This window comes from Lemur catta, chromosome 3 (genome assembly GCF_020740605.2).
Source record: "Lemur catta isolate mLemCat1 chromosome 3, mLemCat1.pri, whole genome shotgun sequence".
Classification (NCBI taxonomy): Eukaryota; Metazoa; Chordata; class Mammalia; order Primates; family Lemuridae; genus Lemur; species Lemur catta.
The window spans coordinates 94,102,024-94,118,256 of NC_059130.1; the positions used below are offsets into that span (position 1 = coordinate 94,102,024).

At 55.1% G+C, this 16,233-nt stretch overlaps 2 protein-coding genes across 6 annotated transcripts in view; both read right to left on the reverse strand.

Moving 5' to 3' along the window:
* Positions 1-491: 491 nt before the first annotated feature.
* On the reverse strand, positions 492-4,176 carry ARTN (artemin). 3 transcript variants are annotated; one of them, XM_045545634.1, is made up of 5 exons: positions 3,794-4,176; positions 3,415-3,564; positions 1,966-2,092; positions 1,467-1,605; positions 492-1,391 (listed from the first exon to the last, which is right to left on the reverse strand). In XM_045545634.1, the coding sequence occupies exons 3-5, from the start codon at positions 2,023-2,025 to the stop codon at positions 934-936; spliced, it is 657 nt and encodes a 218-aa protein (XP_045401590.1). In that variant the 5' UTR covers positions 2,026-2,092; positions 3,415-3,564; positions 3,794-4,176; the 3' UTR covers positions 492-933. The 3 variants fall into 3 exon arrangements, with proteins under 3 accessions (XP_045401590.1, XP_045401588.1, XP_045401589.1); XM_045545632.1 differs by having other exon boundaries at positions 1,467-1,629; XM_045545633.1 differs by having other exon boundaries at positions 1,966-4,176.
* Positions 4,177-6,621: 2,445 nt separating this feature from the next.
* Positions 6,622-16,233, reverse strand: part of ST3GAL3 (ST3 beta-galactoside alpha-2,3-sialyltransferase 3) — a 174,362-nt gene continuing 164,750 nt past the window's right edge. For 2 of the 3 annotated variants that reach the window (XM_045545635.1, XM_045545636.1), the window contains 3 exons: positions 13,810-13,956; positions 13,463-13,609; positions 6,622-7,659 (listed from right to left, as the gene is read on the reverse strand). In XM_045545635.1, coding sequence (XP_045401591.1) covers positions 7,570-7,659; positions 13,463-13,609; positions 13,810-13,956 — 384 coding nt within the window. In that variant the 3' untranslated portion in view covers positions 6,622-7,569. The remainder of the gene's footprint in view (positions 7,660-13,462; positions 13,610-13,809; positions 13,957-16,233) is intronic. The other variant, XM_045545637.1, reaches the window with a different exon arrangement.

The window sequence follows — 16,233 nt, forward strand, 5'->3', positions numbered from 1 at the left end:
ACATATAATAGGTGCTTAATAAAATATTTGTTGAATGAATAAATGAATATCCTTGTTCATCACCCAAGATGCAGGTCCGTCTGGGGCCCTCGGTCCTTCCCTGCCTTTTTATTCCAGTGGAGCTCTGTGCTTCATTCCCCTGAACGAGCATCCCACCACACCCTCTCCCCACCCTCAGTCTTTCTTTGGAGGCTCCCATGCCCTGGGCTGCTTCATGGACCCATAGGTAATCTCAGGCCCCAAGTGCTGGGACTGTGCAGGGGGTTGTGAGCAGGCTTGCTGGGACTAGTGAATGCGCCTTTGTCACCCACCTGCCTGTGTTCCATGCCTCCCATCCCAGAGCTCCTGGGCGGGGCAAGAGATCCAGGCCAGGTGGGTGATTGCTGAGTCAGCCTGAAGTGTGTGAGCGGGATGATCAGGACGTGATCTCCATCCAGCCTCTTCTCCCCATGCCCCCACTGCCCAGGAAAAGATCTGACAAAGCACAGAAATAAATAAATAACTTAGAAATAATAAATAAGGGTCCAGTTCCCACGAGTGAGTACAAGGCCAGCTCCAGCACAGGCACTTTCAGCCATGGAACTGCAATGTGTCTCCTCCAAATTCTGCCCCCCCACCCCCCAGGGCCTGGGCAGGGGCTGGGGCCTGGGCCGTCAGTTAGGGCTGGGTTCTCCAGAGGGGTCCCGAGGCCTGGCCAGTGCCAGAGTCGGTGAGAAGTGGGTCCTAGGGTCTCCACAGCTGAGGTCTCTGGTGTCTGTAGGGCTGGGATCTGCAGGGTGAGGGTGCTGCGGCTGCTGGTCGGTCACCCTCCATCTCTCCAGGCCTGATGTCCCTCACTCACGCGGCTGAGGACTGAGGCCAGTGAGGCCCTGCGGGTCCCAGGAGGAAGATTCACGGCCAAGGGTCCCATATGGACACCCCTGGAAAGAGCCCTCAGCCCAGGCAGCCGCAGGCGGTGGCTGACAGGCGGTCCACGGTCCTCCAGGTGCTGTTGACGTCCATGAAGGAGACTGCCTCGTAGCGTGTGGGTCGGCAGCAGGGATGGCTGACGGGCCGGGAGCCCGGGGGCGGCCGCAGGGCCCCGGCGCCCAGCAGGCTGGCCAGGCTGAGGTCGTGCGGGGAGCGCGCGCGGCGGCAGGAGCCGCTGCAGAAGCGGAAACGCACCAGCTCATCAGAGCTGTGGCCCAGGCCGAGCGCGCGCACCGGCACCAGCTGCGAGCGCAGGCGGCAGCCCCGCGCCCCCGCGCGGCTGCCCCGGCCCCCGGCACGCGCCGCGCGGCCCCCGCGGGGAAGAGCAGACGGGGGCGCGGGCGGCGCGGGTGCCGGGCGCGGGTGCTGCGGGGGCGGCGGCCGCCGGGCTCTTCCGCCGCACAAACTGGCCGTGCGTCCCCCTGGAACGAGACCAAGTCAAGCGTGGTGTCCCAGGCCAGCCCCGCCCCGCCCCGCCCCTTCGCCCGCTCACCTACCCGGCAGGTGGCCGGCGGGGGGCGCCAGGACTGGCGCTGGGCCTTCGCGGGTGGCGGGGCTGCGGGGCGCAGGGCCCGGGGAGGCCTCTGCGACGCTGCTCAGCAGAGCCAGAGCAGCCAGGGTCGGCCACAGGGCAGGCTGCGCAGAGACACAAAGTGGAACCTCAGGGAGAAAGGACACCCTGGTGGGTCGGGAAGGAGGAACTCAGGGAAGGGCTGTCTTCAGGCTGAGATCAGACAGGGGACCGGCTCTAGCTGGATGCAGGGGAGCTCAGGGAGGGCTTAGGTTCAAGCATGAGTTTGCTGCCTCTAGGAGCCCAGGGAAGGAATCCCCTGAGGGCACTGACCATCCTGGGAAGTCCTGCTCCTCCCGTATGCCTGACGCCTCCCCATTTCCCCTCTCCCATCTGACCCCTGCCCAAGCCACCTCCTGTGCTGCCTCCCCAAACAAGGTATCTTTCCTTAACACCAAGTGGGAGTCACTGGGAGAACCACTTACCTGCCGCCTAGGCCAGGGACGGTGGGACAGTGCGGAAAGGCCTCCAAGTCCAAGTTCCATCTCTGCCAACACCAGGAGCTCCCATCAGCCTTTGTTGACCTGTTCCCCTACCCTCCTCTTGAGACACCTTGTAAATTGAGAGATGAGTTATCTTTTGAGGGGTCATCCTTCCGCCTCAGTTTCTCCAGGTAAGGAACGGGGGCTTGAACAGCTGGACTCAACCCAGGAGAAGCAGCTGCGTTGAGAACCTTACTATGTGGTAGGTGCTTTGCAGCTATTCCCTCTTTCAAAACTCCAGGAGGCAAATGACTTGATCTCCCTTTTCCAGATGAACAAAGCTCAGAGAAGCTCAGTGATTGTCTAAGGTCGCAAGGCTGGGCCCACATAGCCAGGGGGGAGGGAAGGTCCTCTTTTCCCAGAACCTTCCTGTCTGTGCTGTAGGGCTGGAGCTGCCAGGATTGGCTGGAGAAGGTAGGAGCTGGACACATTTGGCCCTACAGAAAGCCTTCACCCCATGCTGTGGGGGAGGAAAAGGAGGCCTGGAGAAGAATTAGGGAACTTGATGGTCACTCTGAGTTATCTGACGACAGTGAGGCCCAGGTCTCAGCCTCTGCTGCCCACCCAGAGCTGCTGTGCCTTGTTCCTGTGTGATCTCTGTTCTGGACCCAGAGCTGCCTGAGTTCTCTCTTAGCACCACAGATGTCCCTCCAGAGCCAGCAGATGGTGAGGGTTGTTGGGCCCTCTGAAAACATGGGGCCTGGCCATAGCCTGCTATGGCCACCAGAGGGCAGAGTCTGCCAAGCCTGCAGACCCAAAGGAGCGGTGGGCTTTCCCATATTCTCAGCGGGAGTCGCCTGAGGCACTCCCGGGAGGGCCAGCCAGGCTTCCACAGGAGCTTGGTCTCTTAGAGCTGAGCCACTTTGGGAGCTTATCTAGGTCTGCCCCTCTTCCAGCCTTCTGTGGATCTAGCAGCCTAGCCTTGTTCCTAGAAGTCTGTCCTGTGAACCATCCTTCCTGATCCCAGCCAGCCTTCCTGAGCTCCCACTGGCTGGCACACCCAAACACCCCTTTGGGGCCCCAAAGCCTTCAGGAGCCCTCATTATCTGTCCTTCCCTTGGGTGCCAGCTGTCACCCTCATCCCCATCCCCTAGCACACAGAATGCCTGCACACCTGTGGGACAGACCTCCCCAGACCTTCCTGGGGTGGTCCTCCAAGGCCAGGTATGCGCCTGTCAGCTGAGTGGGTTCGGGGCCCTCCAGGCCAGGCCGGTGACTATTCTCACTGATGGAGGGAAAGCCAGGCAAGGCAACCCTAAGGACCCTCTGCACTAGGGGGAGCCCAGGAGCATGTCCCTTGATGGCAGCTCAGGCCCTACCTCTCCCTCCCTGCAGTCTGGTGCCACTTGGTCCTCCAGCCCTCCTCTCCCCATCCAGGAGCCCGCTACTCACCACGGGGGTCCTGCACCGTATTCTTCTAGGCACTTTTCCTGGGACCAGTGGTGGGCTTTCCCCTGCAGCTCAAATGGCTCATGCCCAGGGCTGTGCACCTGGCAGCACCTCTTTTAGCCAAAAGTGTGGCCTTGGCAGCCAGTCTGAGCCCTGTAGTGGCAGCGGGAGCCTCACATTACAGCAGGCGGGCTGGGCCAGCACAGTCCAACAAGCGACAAGAGGGACTGAAGGGGCTGGGAGGGGCAGAGAGCTGCGCTGCGGGCCCAGGAGAGGGAGGATGCGAGGAAGGAGTGGAGGGGGATGGTCCTGCCCGCTCCCTCTAGCCCCAGGAGCGTCCATCCAGGGCTGGGACCAGGGATGGGCAGGCGGGCTGGTTTACCTCGGGTGTGGGGCTCCGGCTCGGGTCACAGCGAGGGCGGGGGCCCGAGGGACCTGCTGCTGGCAGAGCCCGTGGGCCGTGTCTGGGGGCCGGGCCCAACTCCATCCCTCAGCAGCCTCCTGCCCGCCACCGTCCGGTGTCAAATTCCAGCCCCGGCGTCACCGGATCCTGGGGTGGGGCCTGGAGCGCCCCTGCCCCGCCCCACCTTTCAGGGCTCACCTGGCCTCTCCACTCGCGGGATCCGCTGCCCCCTGGCTCGACTAGGTACCCCTGAGGCCGGGGGTAGACGCTGGGAGGGGACCCCTGGATGCAGAGAGTGGAGAATTCGGGCAGCGGAGAGGCACGGAAACTAGTTCGGAGTTTGTAGACATGCGAAGTAGGGAGCGGGGAGACCCGGCGAGGGCGGGAGAGAGAGAAGGAGGGCGGGGAGGGTGGGGGACAGGCTAGTCCCTGCCTTGGGCCGCCGCCCACTGGTGCGTGCAGACCCGGCGGGGGGCGGGGTGCTGGTCTCTGCTCCGACGCTAGTTTATTCTCTCCACCGAGGGTTCGTCTACCTCGGTGGGTCGGCAGACAACCCCTCCCCCACCCCGTCCCCACCCCGGGGCGGGCGTTCTAGCTCTGATTCTGGTTCAGTCGCCACTCCTGGGGCTTGGAGTGGGGACACACTTGCAAACACGGCTGTCACTGTGGCACAGTGAAGGCAGTGTTGGTAGAAGGGGGTGCAAGGGCAGCAGTAGAAGGGGACGGTCACAGAAGAGGAACATTTGAGCTGAGGCTTCAAATAGGAGCTGCGGGGTAGCATTTGAGATGCCTAACTATGGCAGTTTGGCAGGTGGGATGGGAGTCGGTGAGTAACATGGATGGAAAGGTCCTTCTAAGGGGTCTGGCCCTTATCCCTATGACACTGGGGACACCAGAAGGGTTTTGAGCAGAAAGGTGTGGCCAGATGTATCGATAGTGGATGACTGGCTGGAGACAGGCAAGACAGACGAGAGGTGGCGGTACAGTCAGGAAGCTGCTGGGGGAGAGGGTGAGGTCTGATGCGGGGTGTGAGGGGAGCAGTGTGGTCGTCAGGCCCAATCCGGAACATGCGCTTTTGAAATTCAGGTGGTGCCTGATAGGACGGGGTGAGGAGGTAGGCCTGGCAAAGGTGTGCCTTTGGCCCGGGTGCCTAGGTGGAGGGGGTGCCTTCTGGGACCTGGGGCTTCCCAGAGGAGGCACAGGGGCTCCTGAGATCAGTGTTGGACACTGTGAGTTGGAAGGGCCTGCGGGTGGAAAGGTTCCTGGTGGAATGTTCTGAAGCAGCTGGATCTGTAGCCTGGAGCCCAGTGGAGAGAGCAGGGCTGGCAATTACGGACTGTGGACCAGATGACAACTGGAAGCTGCAGGTGGGGAGGAGATTACTCAGGGAATGTGTGTGGTCCCTGGCTGTACCCTGGCTATGCGTCAGAACCACTGGGGACCTTTAAAAACTACCCACATCCAGGCCTTCACCCCAGACCTGAATCAGAATTTCAGGGTAGGCATGTGCAGTTGTCAAATTCGTACAGGTGACTGTGGTGATGCCCAGGGCTCAGAACCACAGCTTTTGCCGGAGTAGTTTCCTGCAGTGCTGGGGACTAGCAGTCAGGCTGCAGACACCTGCTGCTGGTAGGGGGCTGTCTGCAGGCTCCACAGGAGGCCAAGCAGGCGACCAGCTTGCTCTGTTGCCTCCCACAACTGGCTGCTCATTGGGGTACCTTCAATGGGCTTTTTTAGCCAGGGTCACCACTTACAGGCATACGGCCTACGCCTGTACAACTCCAGGGGTGCTGTGCAGGCAGGAGTGCGTACATACATTGGGGTTGTGCATCATAGAGGCCCTGCTTCCAGCAGAGTAGAGAAGGCATTTCTGGGTTTGCCTGTCTCTCAGCCAGGGCCTTGCTCCCCTCAGCCAAGGAAGCTTCTGCCTGAGGACAGACTGCAGGAAGCAGGGGGTGGGGGAGATGTGGGACATTGGTGGTCCTTGGGATGGCCAGGACCCTCTGTCCTTAGGGCGCACCAGCGAGAGGGCCTAGGGCTGCCTGGACTCTTGGACTGGGCTGGGCAGGAGAGAGGTGTAGCGCCAGATGCCCCACTTACTGCCACAGTGGCAATGTGTGGCAGGAAGCACACTCCAAGGCCTCAAGTGCAGGTGTCAGTTTGCCCATTCTCAGGCCTGGAAATGTGGGGGAAGGGAGGGATCAGATTCTAGGGCTCTAAGGGGGTACGGTGGTGGGGGGATATCCCTTCTAAAGTGCGACAGAGGATGCCTAGAACTGGGCTGTGCGCCTTCCTGTCTGTGTGGGAAGAGGCAGGCTGAGGGGAGAGGGGGTGCCTCTGTGCTGAGCGTGCGGGTGGGCCGCGTCCTTCCCAGAGCACAGCCGGGGTGTCAGGAGTAGGGAAGGTCTTCGGGCCTCTGCATGCCAGGGGTTCAGCAGAGTATCTTTCCTGTGCTCGCAGAAACCTCTGTCACTGCAGAGCTAGAGCTGTGGCGACCCAGAGGCACTGTCTTGGGGCTGTGGGCTCCGATCCCCTGCCTCCTGGCTCCTCTAGGAGAGACCCCAGGGCTGACTCTGGGGCAGGCCCTGAAACCACTGGTCTGCCTCCTCAAGGCAAAGAGGATACAGAACCATGTGGACAGGAGATGCTCCAGAGCCTTAAGTGGCTACCCAGGGCCCACAGGTGACATGAGAAGTGAAAGGGACTTAGGAATCTGTGGGGTGGGGAGAAGGCCCTTGGGTTTCGCACAGTTGCTAAGGCCCGGGTTCCTGTTTTTTCCAGGAAAGTCACAGAAAGCAAAAGGAGGCTGGACTCAGGGAAGAGCTTTATTGCTTCCATGAGGGCTGCCTGGGATGGCGGCCACAGCCTGGGTAAGGTCCTTGGGCCTCACTTCTCTCTGGTCCAGGCTAAAGGCAGAACCCAAAGACCTGGCAGTCTCACTGCTGAAACCCAGAACATCTGACAAGTTGGTCAGTCCATGCCTGGGCACTATCGTCTGGATCAGTTGCAGCTGGGGGGAGGGGAGCCATTCCCATCAGGCTGAGCCGGGCCACACCTCTTGAGCTTTAAAGTTCTCTCTGCTCTAGCCCGGGGGCTGTCTTCTTGGCTCGGAAGGGATGGCTCTGGAGTTTCCCTGTGGGACAGCTAGGGACTGGTGAGTGGGAATACCCCATCTTCTCCCCAAGAAAGGCCAAACAGTGTCATGAGCTGAGGGGGCTGGCATGAGATCCTGCCCAGCCCACTGTAGCCCTGGAACAGGGTACAGGCTGGCCATGGCACTCTCGCCCTGCAGGGAGCTTACTGGTACCACTGCCTGATGGGCCCTCTAGTGGGCCCCTTTCTGCACAGCAAGTGGACCAAATTTGACATCTCCAACCTTATGTAAAAATAAATTATCCCTACCCTCCCCCCTACCCAAATTCACAAAATGATAATACACCAAACACTGATTGGAGAAATGATTCCGGCAGCAGCCTTGCTGTCTAGTGTCCCACCTCCTGCATGCTGGGCCTGCTGGGCACAGCCTTGGCCTGCTGGCCTCTGGCTTGGCGGACCCAGGCTGAGTGCGGCTGAGCACTGGTCTCTGAAGCCGGCCTCTGGGCAGGCACAGCTCTGGCTGCTCCGCCAAGGCCTCGCTGCCCCTGGGGCCCCTTGGCACTGTCCTTCTCTGGGTCTGAAGACTCCTGCGCAGGCGGTGGTGGTTGTTGTTTGCTCCTGGTGGTGCCTGGGCCGCTATGGCCATGTGCTGGGCCCACTCAGATGCCACTGCTTAGGTCAGTGATGACACGTGCTTTCACCAGCTTCCGCAGAAACTCCTTCTCTCGCTGGATATTGTGTGTCCAGGACTGGAAGGAAAGAGATGGAGAAGTGATCAGGTGGGCAGCACAGATGGCTGCTGGGACACAGCCCTGCCCTTAGTGCCCCTTCCCAGGCTCGATGCCCTCTCCCAGTCACCACCCTCTGATGCTCTGTGACTGTGCAAATCTGAAGGCAGATACTTATAACCAGTTGTGCCTACAAGATAACGATGACTCTGCTCTAGGCGTGCAACACTCATCCGTCTCCCTTCCCAAGACTTGGAAAAAACAGCCTTTGTGCCCCTTTCCATGCCCCAGAAGAACTACGCCTCTTGACTTCTTCCCAGTCTTGGGAGGTATAATCTTCCCAACCACCCTCCTTACTGCTGGTGGAAGGGCCTTGTTCCCACAGCCTTCACCCCACTTCTTGTCAGGCAGCCGCTAGCTTCTGGACACCCTGAGGGCAGGCAACGTGAGTCACCTAAGTCCCACAGCAAGGGGCGGCTGAGTCATTCTCTGGCCTGACGCAATCCACTCAGGCCTGGGGCAGCTGATGAAATCCTGCCTCCCAGAGGAGCCAGGCGACCTGAGGAGAAGAGGCTAAGCTTTTTAAAACAAAATTTTTTAAATTTTTAATTGACAAATAATAATTATATATATTTATGGAGTACAATGTGATGTTTTGATATGTGGACACATTATGGAATAGTTAAATCAAGCTAACATATCAATTACCTCACATACTTCTCAATTTTTTGTGGTGAGAACATTTGACTATCATTAAAAATGTCTTATATTTTTCAAAATTGCTAGAAGAGGATAATCTTATTGTTAATGTGGAAATTGCAAGGAAGATGCTGCTTTCTAGGGCTTTCCTGGGGGAAGACTGCACTCAGGATAGGTTCTTTCCTAGCCCCAGTACTCTTACCAGGAAGCTTTGATGAAAAAGGCTTGATTGAATACATGAAGGAGTGAATGCCAATAACCTCATCATATTAATAATTTGTACCCGGCTGACCTCTGCTGCGTTGGTCCGCATTGAACCTCACCATAACTACATTTACAGCTACTGCTCACTGGGGCTAAGGAACTTAGGGCTCTGTCCAGCCCTTATTCTGATCCAGTCAACCCTCTCCAACCTTCCACACCTTTTCCACTTGAAACTCAGGCAGTCATCAGCAGAATTCCCTATAGTCCTCTTCTCTGAACACTGCCTTCAACTTCTTGTGCCAACCATAAGCCCAGATGCCCTAAAGACAGCACCCCCAGACTCCTCTCCAGTGGTGGCTGTTTCTTCCCCCACACTCCACAGCACCTGAAGGTGGGCAGGGTCTTCCTCACACCCAGCTGTCCTTCCAAACTCCCTAGAAAGCCCCACCCCCCAGGCTCCTGTCATTATACTCTGCCATCGGCAAATTGCCCTCCTTCTTTCAGACCCCTGGGTGACTCACCCCCATTCTGTGAAGATTCATGCATCTGGCTCATGGGCTCTCTTTGAGGGCAGGGACTGTTAGGCACAGAGTAGCTGCTCAGTAAATATTTGTTCAATGAAATTAGATTTTATAGATAAGAAAAGAGAGGCTTGGAGGAATGCAGGGCCAGGAGGCAAGGCAGTGTAGACACTCGAAGCCTCATTCCATACCCTGGCACCCTCACCACTCCCTGGGGCAGAAGTAACCAGTCTGATAGGTCAGGGTCAAGAGCACCCTGTAGGAGCCACTGAGGGTTAAAGGTCAGCAAAGGACTGGATATTTGATATTAAGAAATTATTGTTAACTTATTTAGGTGTGATAAAATAGTCTTATCTTTTAGAGAAATGTAATGAAGTATTTATGGCAGGAATGATGTACCTAACCCTGTTTCCAAATAATCAGAGGGGTGGGAGCATGAGAGGAAGAACAGATGAAACAACATTGGTCATGTGTTGATAACCGGGGAAGGTGGGGACAGGTACGTGGGAGTTCATGAGATCATCCTCTACACGTATGAATATGTTGGACAACTTCCATCATACAAAAGTAAACAAACAAGTCTGCCCTGGGGTATAGGTCTCTTGGACAGGCAATGCCACCCCTCTGGTGCTTTTTTCCTAATTCCTCCTTCCACACAGACAACTTGTGCGTTTTCCAGAGCTCTGCACCGGCTATGGCTGGTGTAGGATTCTGGTTGTCCTGGGCCCCCAGCCTTGCAAGGACCCTTGATTTGGATGTGGACACCCTCCCACACCACCCCACGCTCTCAGAAGGATTGCCCTGTGACAGCTGTTTTTCAGTCCTTATCTTTGGTTCTTCTTCCCTCACCCAACCATTAAATATTGGTGTTCCTAGGGGTCTGTCCTGACAGTCTGTACTTCTTATTCTTTGTCCTCTCCCTGGGAAATTTCATCCTGCCCTTTGTATATCTGGACAAGTGGGTGTGCTCACCACTTGCAGATCTCCATTTCTGGCCTGATTTCTCTGCTGTGTGGCAGACTTTGTACCACCCCACTGCATCCTTAGCTACTGCCCAGGCTCCCTCCTTCCCTGTCATCCAAGTGTCCTGAGAGGGCCCTTACCATGAGCAACACCTGTGGTCCCTATTGCCTTCTCTACTCACTGTTCACTACTGCAATCTAGCTCCTACTCCGCTACTCTTGGAACTGTTCTCACCACAGGCAGCAGTGGCCCCCAACTGGCACATCCAATGGCCCTTTCTCAGTACTTGTCCTACTGGGCTTCTCTGCAGCACCTGACACTGGAGACACGCTGTTCTGGAAATGCTGCTCCTTTGGTCTCCATGATGCTGCGCCTTCTTGATTCTTCTCTACTCTGTCTCCTTTACAAATTCCTTTGGCATCCTTACACACCCCCAGCATTCAATCCTTGCTCTACATGTCTTCACAGCCCACACACTCCCACTGGGCCTCATGAATGAGCTGATCGAGTGCAGGTAAAGCCAGGGTGCGGAATGGTCCACGTGGCTACTGAAGACACCCCAGGTGACAGAGGGGTCTTAAACCCAGGCACCGGCATTTTCAATGAATCCCCATCCAGGGAGTTGGCAAGTAACGGTGATAAGTAGGGGTAAAATATTAGTAATGGTGGCTAGCATGTATGAAGGCAGGCCTTTGTGGCAGGCCTTTTTCACACATTACCACATCTGATCTCTTCCAAGCCCTAGGAGGTAGGTGCTATTGTGATCCCTTCTCTAGATAAGGAACTGAGGTCTAGAGCAGGCTCTGAACCTAGGTCCTGGACCCAGCTCCTTTGATTGGGGAACATACACTCTTAAGCACTCTGCATGGAGGGTGGTACAGCAGATGCCACGAGCCTCAAGAGCCAGAGAGATTTTACACGGTGAGGGAGGGGTAATGGCCTGAAAACAGACAAATGGCAGGTGGAAGAAAACCAACAGCTTCCGCCAGAGAGGGTGTCAGGGAAGGTGGGTCCTTCTACCTCACTCCTGCACTGAGGCAATCCCCAGGCCCTACTGATTTAAATTCCTGTCTCTTGCCTCTGTCCTGTCATCGCCATGGCCAAAGATCTGGTTCAGGAGTCATCATCTCTTGCCTGGACTCCGGCAACGCCTCCCACATAGCTTGTGTTCCTGCCTTGCTCCCTCTACTTCACACTGCAGCCACAGTGACCCGACTACTTGCTAATCTACAGCCTAGGACTCTCCCATGGCTCCCCACTGCCTTCAAAATAAAATCCAAACTCCTTACCATGGCATAGAAAGCTCATTGTGATCTGGCTACTGCCTAGGTCTAAGGCTCTCACCCTCTGCTTAAACTTACATAAAGTTTATGGAAAAAGAATATGTGAGAGATCAAAGATACAAGTAAACAGAAGCGAGGGGGCAGGTAAAAGCTGTGTGAACAGTCTGGAGTGGTGCCAGCCAGGGACAAAGCAGCAAGGAGATGTGTGAGGAGAGGCAGAGATGGAAGATGGACAGGGGCATGGTAATGATGAGGCAGGGCTGGCGCCACCGCTGAGGGGGACAGGACAGTCCCATAACTGTCTTGGACCCAGAATGAACTTCTCACTCCCTAACCCCTTCCAGGTGACAGGGGGCCCAGCTGGAAGGCTTTTCCTAGTTTTCCGTGAGATCCCCAAGTCCCTTCTGTATCCATGAAATAACTCTCAACTATCTGAGGTAGCCTGAATGAACCTGCTATAGATTGAATGCTTGCCTCCCCCCCCGCAATTCACATATTGAAACCCAATCCTCAATGTGATGGTATCTGGAGGTGGGGCCTCAGGGCGGTGATGAGGTCATGGGGGCAGAGCTCTCACGAATGGGATTAGTGCCCACATAAGAGAGACTCAGGGGCACTCCCTCACCCCTTCCATCATGTAAGGAGAAGGTGGCCATCTAGGACCCAAGAAGTGGTCCTCACCAGAAACCGAATCTTCCTATGCCTTGATCTTGGACTTCCCAGCCTCTAGGACTGTGAGAAATAAATTTCTATTGTTTAAGAGCCAGTCTGTGGTGTCCTGTGACAGCCGCCCGGATGGATGAAGACACAACCAAAAAAGCCAATACAATATATAGGCGGTAACTGATGCCCTGGAGGGAGATGTATCTCCAGAGAAACATGTAGAGTGAGAAGACTGTCTGGGATGGAGCCTTAGCTAATGCTGGTTTCTTAAAGGGTAGGTCAGAATCGATGACACTGAGAAAGAGAATGAGAGAGAATGGCAAGTGAAATAAGAGCAACACTAGAAATTATTGGCTCAGAAGTTTAAGCAGAACAGAGTTTCAAAGAGGAAGGAGTGGTCAACACCAAGTGTTTCTGAGAGATCAGGAAAGATGATACGTGTCCACTGGATTTGGCAGCCTTGAGGTAGGTCACTGGTGACCTTAGTGAGAGTCAGGTCAGGCCGGGGGGAGCCAGCTGTGAGGGGTGAAGGGCCAAGTGGGAGTGAGGAGCAGACAGGCACGCTTCCATTTTCTCATTGGGGGAGGGGAGGGAGCGTGGGCAGCCGTGGAGAGTGAAACAGTGCAGAAGGACAGGTGAAGAGACTGATGGCAGGAATGAGGGCTAGCTGGGACCAGAGTCCCTGGATTTACAGAAATATGAATCTTCGAGGATGGGAGATTCCCTCCAACAACCCCCAGTCACTCCGATGTAGCAGCAGAGAAGCTGTTCCAAGCACTGGCCTGAGATTTCCAGGTTTCAGGCTGGGCTCAGTGGAAGGCCAGTGGCTGGAAGTGACGTGTGGGAAGAGGGCTTCAGATTTTCCACACAGGATCTGGGCTGTGAAGGAGAGATACCAGGGGAGGCCAACGGACAGGGTGGGAGAACTTTAACACACTTGTACACATGGGTCACCTGGGAAGCAATTTTGGATGATAAAAAGCTTCAATGTGTGGTCATGGGGAACGGTGAGGGGACAGGGTGTCCTGAGGCAGCACCTATGTTTACTTGTGTGTTGTCTGGGGGGCAGGGAGGCCCTCTGGGAGAAGGCAGGAGTTGCAGCAGAGAGGATGACTCTGAGCTGGTGCCAAGGCTGGTGTCTGATGGCTGGAGAATGCAGCAAGGAGAAGGGAGGTGCAGGACAAGGGCAGGGAGGGCCCGCGGGGGAACGTTCCTCAGGGAGAGCACTGAGGGAGAAGGTGCTGGGTTCCGTGGGGGGCTAGGGAAAGGGGCAGGTAAGATGCTTGGTGGTCAGAGACCAGTATGCAGGGACAGACCTTCAGTGACTCCACTTAGCTGAGGGTGGGGCAGGACCTTCTAGGGAACTCTGAGTGCCCAGACCAGCTGCTGGCTCACCCCTTTACTGTTCATCTGAGCACATGCAGTCAGAGCCTGTCCTTTGTGCTGGAAGCACCTCCTCCCTCGGCCCTCACCCCAGGCCCAGCCCCGAACCTCTTTGATGGCTGCCATGCGCACAGTCTCATAGTAGTGCAGGGGTGCATTGGGTGTGCTCATGTCGTAGCCAAAGCCTGCGACTGCCACCTCATCACAGCCGTGTAGTGCCATGGTCACTGCAACGCTGCCAAGGGTCGGGATGTTCTGGAAGAGGGGAGGAGAGGAGACATGTAGGGTTTAGCTGGAGGGTTGAGTTGGCTGAGAACTCAGCCAAGCTTCCTAGAGCTAATCCCCAATCCCAGCGACTGAGCCCTCTTCCCCAGAAAACTGTCTTGCAAGAGCACTGCCACCACCCTGCCACCTGCTCCGTCTGTGCCAAGGCACCTCTGACCCAGGTATCTCACCCCCCGGCCCATGAGGCCATTGTTGAAGGGCAGGCCGATGAGGGTGAAGGCAGCCTCCTGGATGAAATACGGGTTGAGGATGCGAATCTCAGGGGGCTCCTTGGGCACTCGAGTGGCCACAGATTTCCAGAAGCCATCCGATGCACTCTGTGGACACAGCAAAAGACAGAATGAGCTGGGTACAGTAAGGATGGGACTGCGGGAGTGGCAGGGACCCCAAGTGTGGACAGGTAAATGAGAAGTGAGGTGGGGGGACATGGGTGTGTGACAGGGACAAGGGCAACTGATGGGGAAGAGCCTGCGGTGGGGCCACAGCATGTAGTGGAGGCAGGGCACAGGGCGTGCCTGAGGGGACTCTTGAGCCAATGGGAAGACCCAAGGGTCCAGCTGTCCCACCTCCCTGTGGCGGCAATGAGGGGCCTGGGTGAGCCCGCCCTCTCTCCTGCCCTCTCTGCTGTCGCCCTGGCTCTCAGTCAGCTGTTCTAGATGGACCTGGAGGACGGAGACGGGATGTGAGCTGGCATGGCACAAGAGCAACCCTCAAATCCCGGCTCTGCCACTGACTAGATTTGTGTAACTTTGGGTAACAAGCTCTCCAGGCCTGTTTCTTTAACTGTAAAACAGGATCATTCTTTTCTCAGAGATCTCGGCACTGTACTGGAAAGGTATGTCGCCTCTGAAACCTGACATCCTGGTGTCCATTCCTGGGCCGCAACTTCCTCTGCTTCCAACTCTCCCCCTGCCCCCTGCCCAATCACATGGAGGCCTCCAGCCCTCAGCCCTGACTTTCTGTTCAGCACCTGAGCCCTTCGTCATCCAGACCCAGAAACATATCATGTGAACTACACGCTCGTGAGCTGCCCCAATACTCTGCCTTGTCCTTCTATTACCCGAGCCTAGGGAAGCCCCACGCTGGGGAGCGATCCATTCACCCCCCTTTCTAGCCTTACAAGCGGGCTCCTGAACACTGCTGGAGGAAGTTACAAACCAACCCTGCAGACTGGAGGCGTGACCTAACCATGGGCACCAACCTGGTATTTTCAGTGAGTTTGCTATTTTATTTTAGATAACCTAAAAGAATCAGCCACTATTAAAAAGTCAAAAAACAACAGATGCTGGTGTGGATGCAGAGAAAAAGGAATGCTTATATAATGTTGGTGGGACTGCAAATCTGTACAACCTCCATGGAAACCAGTATGGAAATTCCTTAAAGAAATATTATAAAAGTAGACCTATTATTCGATCCAGTGATCCCACTACTGAGTACCCAAAGGAAAAGAAGTCATTTTATAAAAAAGACAGCTGTACTTAAATGTTTATTGCAGCACAGTTCACAATTGCAAAGATATGGAATCAACCTAAGTGCCCATCAATTCATGAGTAGATAAAGAAAATGTGGTGTGTGTGTGTGTGTGATACACATCCCCCCCACACACCATGGAGTACTACTCAGCCATAAACGGGAATGAAGTAATACCGTTTGCAGCCACCTGGATGGAACTGGAGACCATTATCCTAAGTGAAGTATCTCAGGAATGGAAAAACAAACACATGTCCTCACTAATAAGTGGGAGCTAAATGATGGGCACACACAGGCACACAGATGTAAAGAACATTGGAAACCAAGATGGGGGAGGGTGGGAGAAGGGTGAGGCATAAAAACTTACCTATCAGATACAATGACTCCTTCCAGATTAATGTACAGGCTTAACATAATATTAAGAAAAAACCCAGTAGGATTTTTGAAATTTATCAAAAGGATTCTAAATATCCATTCAAAAGATTTAACAGGTAAAAATAAAACCTCCAAATTAAAAATTAAGTATTAGAGTATATTATGGGGCTGGGAGCAGTGGCTCACGCCTGTAATCCTAGCACTCTGGGAGGCCGAGGCAGGAGGTTCACTCGAGGTCAAGAGTTCGAGACCAGCCTGAGCAAGAGCAAGACCCTGTCTCTACTAAAAATAGAAAGAAATTAGCTAGACAACTAAAAATACATAGAAAATATTAGCCGGGCACGGTGGCGCATGCCTGTAGTCCCAGCTACTCGGGAGGCTGAGGCAGGAGGATCACTTGAGCCCAGGAGTTTGAGGTTCCTGTGAGCTTGACTGATGCCACGGCACTCTAGCCAGGGCAACAGAGTGAGACTCTGTCTCAAAAAATAAAAATAAAAAATAAAAAAAATAGAGTATATTATGGGTTTGCAGCTATTACAATAGTGATTCACATGTAAGATTCAACACAAAGATCAGCGAAACGGGATAGCCCAGAAGTAGATCAACACAGGTATAGGTTATGATAAAGGAAACTTCACCATCAATAGGAACAAGTGATATTTGAAAATTTCCCATTTGGGAAAAAGATCCATGTATGTTCTCTCCTCACACCATACACAAAATAAGTAAATGCAAAGAAAGTAAAAGAA